Here is a 14,432-nt window from a genome sequence, read left to right on the forward strand (position 1 = left end):
ATGAAATTACATTTTCACAGAATCGTTTGTTTTGATGAGGCTCTCTTGTTCAGATATCGGTAAGAGGACTGGAGGCAGTCTCTCCATTCATAAAAACATAAAATACTTTGCCCCTTGATAACCAGCGCACTTATGTATGTTGTGAAAGCGTTACATGGTCGCTGCCCATATCATTGCATAATGCAGAAAATACACAAGAGTTCAGGGGCATTGCTTTAACAAAGTTAACCATATTCACTGTAGTGTCCAAAACAACTTTCAAGCTGTCAGGCATTCCCTTGGCAGCAAGAGCCTCTCGGTGGATGCTGCAGTGTACCCAAGTGGCGTCGGGCCATCAGTACAGATACCAACACATCTTGACCACCAAAGTCCATTTGATGTCACAACGCTGTCCAGTACTTTAAAAATATCCTCTTCTGTTATCCTGGTTTCCAGAAGAGGATGTCTTCCTTATTTGACCCTCAAACATAGCTGGGCTAGCAACAAATGTAGAATTACTGATGCTAGCATTGGATGTGCTTGTGGAAGCAGAACAACTTGTGTCGTCGACAGGTGCAGGTGTAGTACTGCTGGTAGTAGCAGTACTACCAGTAGAGCTGGTATGTGTCTCTATGGACGCGGGCCTTACTTTTTTTTAACCATTTATCAATTTTCAAGCAAACGGAATGAGCAGCAGCTACGTTTGGCTACATACAGACCATTAGTGGAATTCCGCCGAGAGAGTAACAGGTAATGTGATTGGATGTTAATTATTTGACTAGGCTACCTGTCTTTGACATTGTGTTGTTATTTCGCTGAACACTAGATGGTTTAATTTTATTTTTGGCAGTGAAATGTGGCTACTCAGGCGAGAAAAAAACATCACCCAAATGTATAGCCCCATGGAAAATCTAAATGGACTGTTTGAGAATGTGAATCACATTTTTATTTGGCTTACCCCTGGGTATACCCCAGTTTGGGCATAGCTGCCCTAAGCCTATGTGTTCTCTATTTTTTGTTGAATCGAAACAATAGCTATGGATGACTTTGCAAATGCTTTATACCGTAGTCCTAAATAGCTTAATTGAGGATATATGAATGATAAAGTATGGTCAGATTTCATTTGCTCTGTTAAACCTACACTTTGGAATGGCTTTGATAGCAACAGTAAATCTATTTGGTTTTTAAGTGGAGATCGCTTAACAATCATTCTCACGATAGCACATTGGTAATAGTCAGTGATAAATATCATAGCTAAGCAAGGCTGGGCTTGGCTATAACCTTGCTGCCCAGCCTATTGAGTTTTATTCTGATAGTGGATCTAATGTGGGTTTAAAGGTACAAATTCAACATATTTTATACAAGGTTTGTCTATGTTGAAATGTGGCAGCATAGCCATGCCCTCCACTAGTCCTCTCCGCTCACTAGGGGAACTATGGGATGTGACTGCAGTCTGCAACGAGACATGAGATAGGCACAGTGGAAGGATACTCAACTGTCACACCCTCAACCTGGGTGACTACCAATGTGCTGGAGGCTATGGTTATTCAGTAATCATATATATATATATATATATATATATTAGTACCAGTCAAACGTTTGGACACACCAACTCAAAGGTTTTTCTTTATTTTTACTACATTGTAGAATTATAGTTAAGACATCAAAACTATGAAATAACACATGGATGTGTAGTAACCAAAGTATTAAACAAATCAAAATACATTTTATATTTGAGATTCTTCAAAGTAGCCACCCTTTGCCTTGATGACAGCTTTGCACACTTTTGGCATTCTCTCAACCAGCTTCATGAAGTAGTCACCTGGAATGCATTTCTATTAACAGGTATGTCTTGTAAAAAGTTAATTTGTGGAATTTCTTTCCTTCTTAATGCGTCTGAGCCAATCAGTTGTGTTGTGACAAAGTTACATTCTTCAAGAATCAATGGCTATATATGAATACATTAAAAGTCCCTTTAATGGATTTAAAATAATTAAATCTGATGCCAACCAGATGTCATCAAACAGGCACCAACTCACATCAACAACAACTCTCCAATCCATTAATATCTAACAATATCAACACAAACGCTCTCCTCGCACGCATACAAATAACTCTTAGTTAGATTTGATTGTTTAGGTGGCGGGTACGAGCTTCCATAATAGTGTGTTTGACCCAGAGAACAGTGTAATTGGAAGGTTAAACTCATGAGAGTTTATTCTAGGCCTATTGATTATGATGCTTTTTTTTTCAAAACGTTTTTATAGGGAATAGTTATATGACAGGTATATCTATTTGGTGATCATGTTGCATTATGCACTTACATTAATAATTTGAGGGGAAGAAATGTAAAGGCCAAGAGCTATCCATCTATGGGTGTGGTATAGACAGGTCAGGTGATGTATTTGGGCAGGACGAGACCAGCACAGCCCCGGTCAGACCAACGCCAGCACTGCACGTGATCAATAGCAATAACCTACTCTGTACTGAGACCACAGCTATATATATTCGCCCTCGACTTGTATGTTTTAATCCTGAAGAAACATTTGCTCAGACCAGCAATATTTCCCAAGGTCTGCAGCCACACATATTCTTTGAGGAGGCTGCACGCGCCCTTGACGACTGAGGAAAACGAGCATTAGTAAACTAATTAGAGAGCAACATGTGACAGTCAGAAAAGGACTGATCGCAAAGATGTTTCTGATGACATTGAGAAGAGGGTGTCCATAGTAACCGCTACCTGCTGCAAAAGGGGCAAACAAACGATCGCCTTTGCTCCGGTGCCAAGCTCAAAAGATGACTGGAATGCAAACCGTTTGTTCTGCATGAGGACCTGGAAAACTGCACGACATTCGATTTTATTGGAGCCTGGCTAATATGTATCGACGAATGTACCCACTCACGGCCTGTGTAAGAAGAATCGCGAAGGGTTTAGCGAGCTACGTGGTAGCAGGAGGTTATGTCAGCGCTTGAAACGGCGCATGGGGGTTTAGGAACGATTTAACTTCAGAACACCTACCTCGTGTGCTCTTTTCCTATGCATAGCCTAATAAGAAATGCTCAATTAAACCAGCTACAATACAGACAGTCTTGCAAATATCGGATATCGTAAATAGCCTATTGACTTTGAAATGTAATTTAACAGCCTACCGACGTTGGATAATTGTATGCCTACAATGCATGTCCATCTCTGCTGGGCACAAACCTTGAATGTAATGTAGGCCTAGTAGACAAACATTTACCAAAATGCTACCAGGTTCTATTCAAATAACGGGAGAGGCACTGTCGGGAGCTGAGATCAAGGATATTTGTGAAAGCCTGAAAGAGAACAGTGTGAGGCTTTTGTCTATCAGGGGATGTCAGCTTTCAGACCGAGACTTCGGACGGGTGTGTCGCGGAGTGACGGAGTCCCACTCACTGGCGCAACTCAACCTGAACCTCGGTGTGGTCTCCACCATCAACCGAACCAAGCATCTTGCCGATGCACTCAAGACCAACAGATCGATCCAGACCCTTTTGTAAGTAGTGGATTACAATTAATAAGTTGTCGGTCTGATTGATTGGTCTTAGTGGTTGATAATGATACGGCTACTGTCTATTCACTCATTGTAATCAGCATGGGTCCCTCAATTTGGGATCCATTAAGAGCTGTAGCATGTTTTCGCCATGGCATCACATCCGGGGGACCAGACTCTAATTGCCATGAGGATGAGCATGAACTCAAGTCTATGTCAAGTTGATGCTTTATGTAGCTTGGAAGCGGTGCTCTGCATTAGGCTATATGTGTAAACAATGAGTGAATGAATTGGATGGTCTTCACTGGCACTTTCATATTGAATGATATTCTGCATTTTTTCCCCCCTCTTTCTCTCCTCCCATCTCTCATATGCCACAGTCTCCACGGAAGCCCCCTCCTGGATGCAGGATTGGTCACACTTAACACTGCTCTTTCCACTCACCCTTTACTGGTCTCTCTGGACCTGGGGGACTGTATGCTGGGGGACGAGGCACTGCGGCTAATCTGTGGCATGCTGCCTCCGGACGGGGCCAAATCAGGTAGAGCCACGCAACACTGCCCTCACTTTTACTGGAGGTATCGGACTCTGAACCTGCTTGGCCGGCTGAGGGACTGGCTGAGGGACTGGGGCCTGGAAACAGTAGGCTAGTGTAGAGGTCCTCTCTTGTTAGTGTGTGTGTAGGGGAAATGGAAGCAGAGAGAGAAACACATGTTTTAGTATAGAAAATACAGTCCAGACAAATTGCAACTTCTATAGGCTTTATAGAGCATTCAGAAAGTTGTAATTAACACCACATAGCTCTGTCAAATTATCTTTTTCCATCCTATATGTAGCATGACATTTGCTTATGAGTGATTTCTGAAGCATCTTTATAGTCCGTATAAAGGGCTTTATGAAGGCATTATGTTTACAATTAGACTCATTTGACATGATAATGGAGAAAACACACACTAGCTAGTCAGAGCCTTTAATATATGGCTACATTCGGCTCTAGCTATAGCTAGTTGGTCATTTGATGGTGATAGACTGTCTGTCCCACAGGTCTTAGGGAGCTGACTCTGAGTGCAAACCCCAGCATCACCACAAAGGGCTGGGCCCGCTTGGCCATCGCTGTGGCCCACAGCTCCCAGCTCCGAGTCCTCAACCTGGACTACAACCCCCTGGGTAAGAACCAATCACAAGGACACAAAACCAATTACTGTACTTTATATCAGTGAATTTCTTTATATGGAATCTGCTTGTATGGAATCAAGTTCTTAACATCTGAAAGGAATATTGCTCTCAACCAAAAGTGTTGCCATTAAAAATACTTAATCAATATGAACTATTGTGAACTTCAAGTGTTGGAACAACATTAATGTGTCATCATGCGTAACGGGCCCGTTTCAGAGGTGAAGCACTCTTGAGTTACCGATGATGTCCATTTTATGGGCCAGTTGCCTCCTGCATTACCCAATAATATTTGTTATCTCCATGACAACCACCTGGCTGCTTGCACTAGAGAGAAAGAGAAATAGGAAAGGAGGTCATCTGAAGAAAATGTCCCAAGTTAACTTAAGTTTACATTTTAGAGGGCATAGGCCTTCTTGATACACAATTATAGGGCTATGGTCATTTTGGGTTATACCGGGTATTTAAGTATATAGGGCATAACATTTGGATTCCATTTCACCCATCTGAATTATGGAGGTCAATGACACTCCTAATGACTGGCACATCAAAATCAATCAAATGTTATTTATTTAATGTCAAAGTGCTTTGCAGAAACCTAGCCTACAAGCCCAAACGGCAAGCAATGCAAGTGTAGAAGCACGGTGGCTAGGAAATGCATGTGTCTTTAACATAGCAAATTGTAGGGGTAGACCAGACCAGGACTCAAACCCGGGTTCAGTGACTGTCAGCCCACCACCTTAGCTTTTACGCCAAGTGATCTGAATCCCTTGACGAGGTCACTAGGTGTTGGGTTAAGGTGGTTACACTATAGCAAGTCCCTCATGTGAACTGCCCCGCCAATGGCCTCGCAGGCGCGTTCCCACTTCTGACACTGATGTAGTGAACACCGTGGGTAGCCCCAACTGGGACTTGTTTGGGCTCCTGAGTGGCGCAGCAGTCTAAGGCAGTGCATCTCAGTGCTAGAGGCGTCCCTACAGACCCTGGTTTGGTCACGGGCTGTATCACAACCGGCCGTGATAGGGAGTCCCATAGGGCGGTGCACATTTGGCCCAGTGTCGTAGGGGTTAGGGAAGGTTTTGGCCGAGGTAGGCTGTCATTGTAAAATAAGAATTTGTTCTTAACTGACTTGCCTGGTTAAATACAAAATAAGTAAATAATGACAAGAGATCCAAACCCTTTGAGGTCGCTAGGTGTTGGGTTAAGGTCACAATACTTATACTGTTGAAAAGATGTGCATACGCCTGATGAAGGTGAAAGCCGAAATGTACACTCAGTGGTCAGTTTATTAGGTACGCCCATCTAGTACTGGGTCGGACCCCCCTATAGCCATGAAGGGATGCACCTGGTCAGCAACAATGTTCAGATACGCTTTGGCGTTCAAATGTTGCTCAGTTGGTATCAAGGGACCTAACGTGTGCCAGGAAAACATTCTCCACACAATTAGCGTGTACCGTTGACAGCAGGCAGGATGGGGCCATGGACTCATGCAGTTTAAGCCAAATCCTGACTCTGCCATCAGCATGACGCAACAGGAACCAGGATTCGTCAGACCAGGCAATGTTTTTCCACTCCTCAATTGATTGTAATTCTGTGGTTGGAATATGCTGTGAGAGAACATGTTGAACATGTTGTGTCACCAGTGTTGGTGATTGCGTGCCCACTGGATAGGAGTTGAACCTGGTGTGGTCTTCTGATGTAATGGCCCATCCGTGACAAGGACTGACTAGTTGTGAGGTCTGAGATGCTGTCAATTCTTTTGACCCCTTTTTCTCCTCAATTTTGTGATATCCAATTGGTAGTTAGTCTTGTCCCATTTCTGCAACGCCTGTACGGAATCAGGAGAGGTGATGGTCGAGAGCCATGCTTCCTCCAAAACACGACCCTGCCAAGCCGCGCTGCTTCTTGACATACTGCTCGCTTAATCCGAAAGCCAGCCGCACCAATGTGTCGGAGGAAACACCGTACACCTGGCAACTGAAGTCAGCCTGTGTGCGCCCGGCCCGCCACAAGGAGTCGCTAGAAAGCGATGGGGCAAGGACATCCCGGCCGACCAAACCTTCCCCTAACCTGAACGACGCTGGGCCAATTGGGTTTCCCCCGGCTGCGACACAGCCTGGGATCAAACCCGGGCCTGTAGTGATGCCTCTAACACTGCGATGCAGTGCTTTAGACCTCTGCGCCACTCGGGAGGCCTGAGATGCTGTTCTGCACACCACTGTTGTACTGCACCATTATTTGCCTGTTTGTGGCCCGCCTGTTAGTTTGCATGATTCTTACCATTCGACCGCTCTCATCAACAAGCTGTTTTCGCCCACAGGACAGTGCTGACTAGATGGTTTTTGTTAGTCGCACCATTCTCTATAAACCCTAGACATGGTCGTGCGTGAAAAGTCCAGGAGGCAGGCCATTTCTGAGATGCTGAAACCGGCGTGTCTGGAACCCATGATCATACCGCGCTAAAAGTTGCTTAGGTCACTCGTTTTGCCCATTCTAACGTTCAATCGAACAGTAACCGAATGCCTCGATGCCTGTCTGCTTTATATAGCAAGCCACAGCCACATGACCTACTTTCTGTAGGAGCGAACCATTTTCATGAACGTGGTGTATCTAATTAACTCTATATCAGCTTTATGCTGTTGGAATAAATTAATTATTTATGCAAATACTAATCTGTGTGTGTGGTCCTAGTCTGTTGTTCTGAGTCAATGGCACCAATCAGCTTTCTGTAATGCTCAAATGACAAACTCACCTTCTGAATTCACTCATGTTTTGGCTGTGTTGGGATTCCAGGGGACCAGATTGCTGGTATGCTAGCCGTGGCTGTGGCGTCCAGCAGAACTCTGGAGGTGTTAGATCTGGAGGGAACAGGCCTCTCAAACCAGTCAGCACAGGTCTGTAGTGTCACCAACATCACCACTAGTGCATAGTCATCTGCACCACTGAGTGTGTGGAAAAACATTACAAAGAAAGTGGAAGAAATATAAATAAATAAACGCATCATGTAAAGTATAAGTTGATTTCTCTCAAATGTTGTGTACAAATGTGTTTACATTGCTGTTGGTGAGCATTTCTCCTTTGCCACGGTAATCTATCCAACTGACAGGTGTGCCATTATCAATAAGCTGATTAAACAGCATGATCATTACACAGGTGCACCTTGTGCTGGGGTCAATAAAAGGCCACTCTAAAATGTGCAGTTTTGTCACACAATGCTACAGATGTCTCAAGTTGAGGTAGCGTGCAATTGGCATGCTGACTGCAGGAATGTCCACCAGAGCTATTGCCAGATAATTGAATGTTAATTTCTCTACCATAAGCCATCTCCAATGTCAATTTAGAGAATTTGGCAGTATGTCCAACCTGCCTCACAACCGTAGACTGTGTAATCATGCCAGCCCAGGACCTCCACATCCGGCTTCTTCACCTGCGGGATTGTCAGAGACCAGCCACCCGGACAGTTTATGAAACTGATGTAGTATTTCTGTCTGTAATAAAGGCCTTTTTGTTTGGAAAATCTCATTCTGATTGGCTGGGCCTATGTCGTCCCAGGCCCACCATAGCTGCACCCCTGCCCAGTCATGTAAAATCATTAGGGCCTACTGGATTTTTCAATTCATTGATTTCCATATATGAACTGTAACTCAGTAAAAAAAAAATATTTTTGTTCAGCATAGTTTCATTATGATTTATAGCTTCCACCCCTGAAATGAAACATTTTAGTCATTTAGCAGACACTCTTATCCAGAGCAGCTTACAGGAGTAATTAGGGGTCAGTGGCATGCTCAAGGGCACATACAGATTTTTCAGCTAGTTGGATAGGGGATTTGAACCAGGGACCTTTCGGTTACTGGCCCAACGCTCTTATCCGCTAGGCTACCTGTCGCCTTGTCATGTGTAAATGTGTATTTCATATCATTGGAAAAGACACCCCATTCACATGGATTTGCACCCAAGTGAGCAGTTCGGATTTGTCACTTCAAGCCCAAATATCATGTTTGACTAAAACAATGACTTGACCTAAATCGTTGTGTAACATCATGGGTAAGCTCTGGCCATCGTCTTTCAGCTCGAAAATGGATTTCTACTGGTGTGGCCATTTAACTTCCATGCCTCTTCTCAAAATGTGGTGCCCATTTCCAGCATTGCTATTGCCAATCATCAATTGAAAAATAACTCATTTATTTCCATTAATGTTATGGAGGTAGCTTTTCACATCCCTTATGGTTCCATTATATTTAATGAGCTATAATGTGAATGTAACAATTGTTCTTTTTCAATCCCACCTATTCTGTAGATTGTAAATTGATTTTATAGTTATATCCACTAGGTGGGGCTGCTGTCTATTAAATCTCCCAATTTAGCTGTCATCGTAGCAAAGCCCTGTTCCTCTCATGGGCTAATTTCAAAGTCCGTCTGCTTTCTTAGAAGATGAAGGGGCTTTCATGTGCATGCATATGAGGGTGGAACAACAAGGGTGGGAGTGCTGAACAGAGCCTTGGGCTAGCATACCAAAGTCACCGTCTGGTGGCTGCGAGGCCTCCTCAGTCTTTGATCAAAGTAAACTTCATCTAGACAGGCAGCTCCTTCTTAGTCTCCCTCCCACACTCACTGGTATTGACCCATAACCCTGAGTCTAATTTGCTGTGAAGATGTGCTTACTACACTCAGACACTCTTTTCTCACAAACACACTTCGCCAGCTTTGGCCTGGCAAGTGCAAATGAAAAGTGCTCAAGGCTTATGGACAATTTATCAATTTCAACAGACTTTCAATTCATTTTCTAGTTACTGTGTCTCTCTCCTCTCTAAAGCTAGCTGATTTATAAAGAGACTAGCCTTGACATGCACTTCACACTAAGAAGAAACGTCACTGCTTTTGAGACGAGTACTATAAATCGGGACAAATCGGAGCAAACAAAAATACACATTGACATTGAAGTGATTTGTTACATGCCGAAGAATTCAAGATGAACAAACCACATACACTGAGCAAAAATAATTTCAAAGATTTTACTGAGTTACAGTTCATATAAGGACATGTAAAGAAATTAATTTGGCCCTAATCTATTGATTTTACATGGGAATGCAGATATTTATCTGTTGGTCACAGATCCCTTTAAAAAAAAAAGTAGGGGGCATGGATCAGAAAACCAGTCAGTATCTGATGTGACCACCATTTTCCTCATGCAGCGAAACACATCTTATTCGCATAGTTGATCAGGCTGTGGAATGTTGTCCCATTCCTCTTCATTGGCTGTGTGAAGTTGCTGGTTATTCGCAGGAACTGGACCACGCTGTCGTATGCATCGATCCAGAACATCCCAAACATGCTCAATGGGTGACATGTCTGGTGAGTATGCAGGCCATGGAATAACTGGGACAGCTTCCAGGAATTGTGTACAGATCATTGCGACATGGAGCCGTGCATTATTATGCTGTAACATGAGGTGATGGCGGCGGATGAATGGCATGACAATGGGCCTCAGGATCTCGTCATGGTATCTCTGTATATTCAAATTGCAAACGATAAAATGCAATTGTGTTCGTTGTCTGTAGCTTATAGCTGCCAATACCATAACCCTACCACCACCATGGGGTACTCTGTTCACATCAGCAAACCGCTCACCCACACGACGCCATACATGTGGTCTGAAGTTGCGAGCCCGGTTGGACGTACTGCGAAATTCTCTTAAACGACGTTGGAGGATTATGGTAGAGAAATGTACATTTCAGTTCTCTGGCAACATCTCTGGTGGACATTTCTGCTGTCAGCATGCCAATTGCACACAACTTTGAAACTTCTTTGGTGTTGTGTGACAACTGCACATTTTTAGTGGCCTTCTGTCCTCAGCACAAGGTGCACCTGTGTAATGATCATGCGGTTTAATCTGCTTCTTGATGTGCCACATCTGTCAGGTGGATGGATTAACGCTCACTACCAGTGACGTAAACAAATTTGTGCACACCATTTGAGAGAAATAAGCTTGTTGTACGTACGGAACACTTCTGGGGTCTTATTTCAGCTGACGGAAATTGTGACTAACACTTTACATGTTGCATTTTTATATTTTTGTTTAGTGTAAATTCACAACCTAGAATACAAAATCCCCACTGGCATGCAGAACTCTACCTACCAAGTCCTCTTATCAACCCCTACTGCAGCCTATCGGTGCTTCATGACAGTCTCTCCTCCCCTGTGCCCTCAGGTATTCCTGGACGTGGTGGAGAACTACCCCACCTGTCTGCGCATGCTGGTCCTGGCTGAGAACGCCATCAACCCCGAGCTGCAGCAACAGATCTCAGACCTGCTCTCTGAGGGAGAGGAGGACGACGACAAAGAGAGCGAGGCCCGATGCAGCGCTAGCATCCCCACCAGGGAGAAAACCACCTGGGTCCCCCACAGTAGTAAGGGCTGACCTGGCCAACCAAAACACTCTCCTTCCCTGTCCCTTCTTAGTCATAGTCTAGACAGTTCCACTGGGGTGTTCTGTTCTGGAGTCTTGCAGATTCAAAATAAATAATTTTCTATAAGCTGCTATAAACCCGAAATGTCGGTATAAGTGATGACCTAAAATTGATAACCCTACAAACTAACTAACCCATTTGCTTAAGAATGAGGCCTGTTCCCATTTCCGGAGTGCTTTAGAGTAGACTGGTAGTGAGATCTGTTTGTGCTTTGGCCAACTTGTTCATTGTCTTTCCGTATAAGGCTGAAGCACCCTACAGATGTGGCGACCAGGCTAGCTGTGGAGTTATAGAAGTCTTAAACCCGTTTCCGTTGTCTCTGCCCCTTGCAGACTCCCACCCCCAGAGGGTCCTGCTGACGTCAGGTCTAGGTGAGAGCCTACTAGCAGAGACTGAGATGTGATTCCACAGCCTTCCTACCTTTTTTTTTTAATACCTCTTTTCCATTTGCTAGTCTGCACATAATTGTGTTAAAGATCACCTAGTAGCCTGCAACCAATTACACTTTTTGCATGACCTGTAGCACTTTTACATAACACAATACATTTTGGAGCAGGCACAAAATCCTTAAAACCCACACCAAGTGACTTATAGGCAATAGTGAATTATTTATTTTAAACATGCACAGTCTATTTATAGTTCCGATTTTGAAGGTTATGTAACCAATACAAGTCTGTATGCTCTGATATGATAGATCAACTATATATGATTGTTGTGATGGTCTGATGTCAGAATAAATCTGTTTACATCTTCTTAAAGACGTTTGGGTTCTCGCGTTTCCTGATTGGAATAGCCTACTTATTAATGAAATTCCTGTACAATAGCTAACCGAACACGGGTTTCCTTTGAACTGAAATGTACTTTTCTCTCCACTAATGCTTCATATGAACATTATTTTGAAATTGTAGTACTAGCCCTAATAACAGGATGTTCCTGGGGTCAGCACTTAAACGTCACATACAACATGATCTGAATTGAATGTAACGAGCATGTGGTAATTCAGTATCACACTATGACAATGCAGCAGTGGTTTCATCATCCCTGTATACAGGAAGCCCCACCCCCACCCCACCCCCAGTCAAAGCTGATTACTATGGAGGAAACACTTTATCCCCATCAAATCCCCTTGTTTGAGCCCTTTGTGCCAAAATTAATTTCTAACTGGCCTATATCCATCCATGTTATGACATTCTATTGAAAAAATTTTTTTTGCAAACCTCCACATCAATACATTTTAAACGCCTCCAGTGTGCTTAGGGATGTTATGGACAGAGTACTAACCCTCAATATTATCCATATTGTGACATTCTATAGGACATTCTTTCTAACCTCGTCTTAACGCCTCTTTCTTTGATGTTGTGGATTGAGGGTACAACAAGCCAACGTTAAGAGGCACAACGTCTTAGACACAGAATGAAAAATAGAGAGCAGGAATTACTTTCAATGCCCATTCCGGACCAGCACATTCTCATGTACTGTAAGCATAAACCAATCACTTCTACAGTTCACATTCAGTTTCGCTGGTAATCAGTTAAGGAGACCATAATCTTATTTTTCACTGATCTGAGTAATCCAGTGAGGTAGGTTTCTGATGTTGGGGCGCATAAATGAAAACAGACATTTACTGTGTTAACCCCTTTCAGTGCTCCATTCCCATAGGACAGCTAAATAATGAGTGGAACCAGGGATGGATATCACGATCAATCTCCCGAGTTGCTAAGTGACAGGGACAACAGAAGCCTGTTTTTCCAGTGTATCTCCTCCTGTTACACTTAAACCCCTTGCTGGATATATGCTTTGAGGGCCCAACACCTAGTGTCATGATACAATAGTTTAGGGCAGTCATTAATGTTAATTACAGTGGGGAGAACAAGTATTTGATAACCTGCAAAATCGTCAGTGTTTCCTACTTACAAAGCATGTAGAGGTCTGTCATTTTTTATCATCGGTACACTTCAACTGTGAGACGGAATCTAAAACAAAAATCCAGAAAATCGTTGTATGATTTTTAAGTAATTCATTTGCATTTTATTGTATGACAAGTATTTGATACATCAGAAAAGCAGAACTTAATATTTGGTACAGAAACCTGGCTAGGCCACTCCAGGACCTTGAGATGCTTCTTACGGAGCCCCTCAGTTGCCCTGGCTGTGTGTTTTGGGCCGTTGTCATGCTGGAAGACCTAGCCACTACCCATCTTCAATGCTCTTACTGAGAGAAGGAGGTTGTTGGCCAAGATCTCACGATACATGGCCCCATCCAGCCTCCCCTCAATACGGTGCAGTCGTCCTGTCCCCTTTGCAGAAAAGCATCCCCAAAGAATGTTTCCACCTCCATGCTTCACGGTTGGGATGGTGTTCTTGGGGTTGTACTCATCCTTCTTCCTCCAAACACAGCGAGGGGAGTTGAGACAAAATAGAGCTTTTTGGTCTAATCAGACCACATGACCTTCTCCCATTCCTCCTCTGGATCATACAGATGGTCATTGGCAAACTTCAGAAGGGCCTGGACATGCGCTGGCTTGAGCAGGGGGACCTTGCGTGCGCTGCAGGATTTTAATCCATGACGGTGTAGTGTGTTACTAATGGTTTTCTTTGAGACTGTGGTCCCAGCTCTCTTCAGGTCATTGACCAGGTCCTGCCGTGTAGTTCTGGGCTGATCCCTCACCTTCCTCATGATCATTGATGCCCCACAAGGTGAGATCTTGCATGGAGCCCCAGACCGAGGGTGATTGACCGTCATCTTGAACTTCTTAAATTTTCTAATAATTGCGCCAACAGTTGTTTGCCTTCTCACCAAGCTGCTTGCCTATTGTCCTGTAGCCCATCCCAGCCTTGTGCAGGTCTACAATTTTATCCCTGATGTCCTTACACAGCTGTCTGGTCTTGGCCATTGTGGAGAGGTTGGAGTCTGTTTGATTGAGTGTGTGGACAGGTGTCTTTTATACAGGTAACGGGTGCAGTTAACACAGGTAATGAGTGGAGAACAGGAGGGCTTCTTAAAGAAAAAACAAACAGGTCTGTGAGCTGGAATTCTTACTGGTTGGTAGGTGATCAAATACTTGTGTCATGCAATAAAATGCAAATTAATTACTTAAAAATCAGTGATTTTCTGGATTTTTGTTTTAGATTCCGTCTGAGTTGAAGTGTACCTATGATAAAAATTACAGACCTCTACATGCTTTGTAAGTAGGGAAACCTGCAAAATCGGCAGTGTATCAAATACTTGTTCTCCCCACTGTATATCATTGTGACGGCAACTGTAAGTAGGCTACTTACACTTTTCATAAGCAGATTGC

The 14,432-nt window shown here is 43.6% G+C and overlaps 1 protein-coding gene across 1 annotated transcript; it reads left to right on the forward strand.

Annotated features, from left to right (window-relative positions):
- Window positions 1–2,395: 2,395 nt before the first annotated feature.
- lrrc73 (leucine rich repeat containing 73) lies at window positions 2,396–11,899 on the forward strand. Its single transcript, XM_024424582.2, has 6 exons — window positions 2,396–3,497; window positions 3,875–4,035; window positions 4,539–4,661; window positions 7,461–7,561; window positions 10,876–11,074; window positions 11,467–11,899. The coding sequence occupies exons 1-6, from the start codon at window positions 3,226–3,228 to the stop codon at window positions 11,535–11,537; spliced, it is 927 nt and encodes a 308-aa protein (XP_024280350.1). The 5' UTR covers window positions 2,396–3,225; the 3' UTR covers window positions 11,538–11,899.
- Window positions 11,900–14,432: the final 2,533 nt, after the last annotated feature.

The sequence above is a fragment of the Oncorhynchus tshawytscha genome, linkage group LG06, assembly GCF_018296145.1.
Source record: "Oncorhynchus tshawytscha isolate Ot180627B linkage group LG06, Otsh_v2.0, whole genome shotgun sequence".
Lineage (NCBI taxonomy): Eukaryota > Metazoa > Chordata > Actinopteri > Salmoniformes > Salmonidae > Oncorhynchus > Oncorhynchus tshawytscha.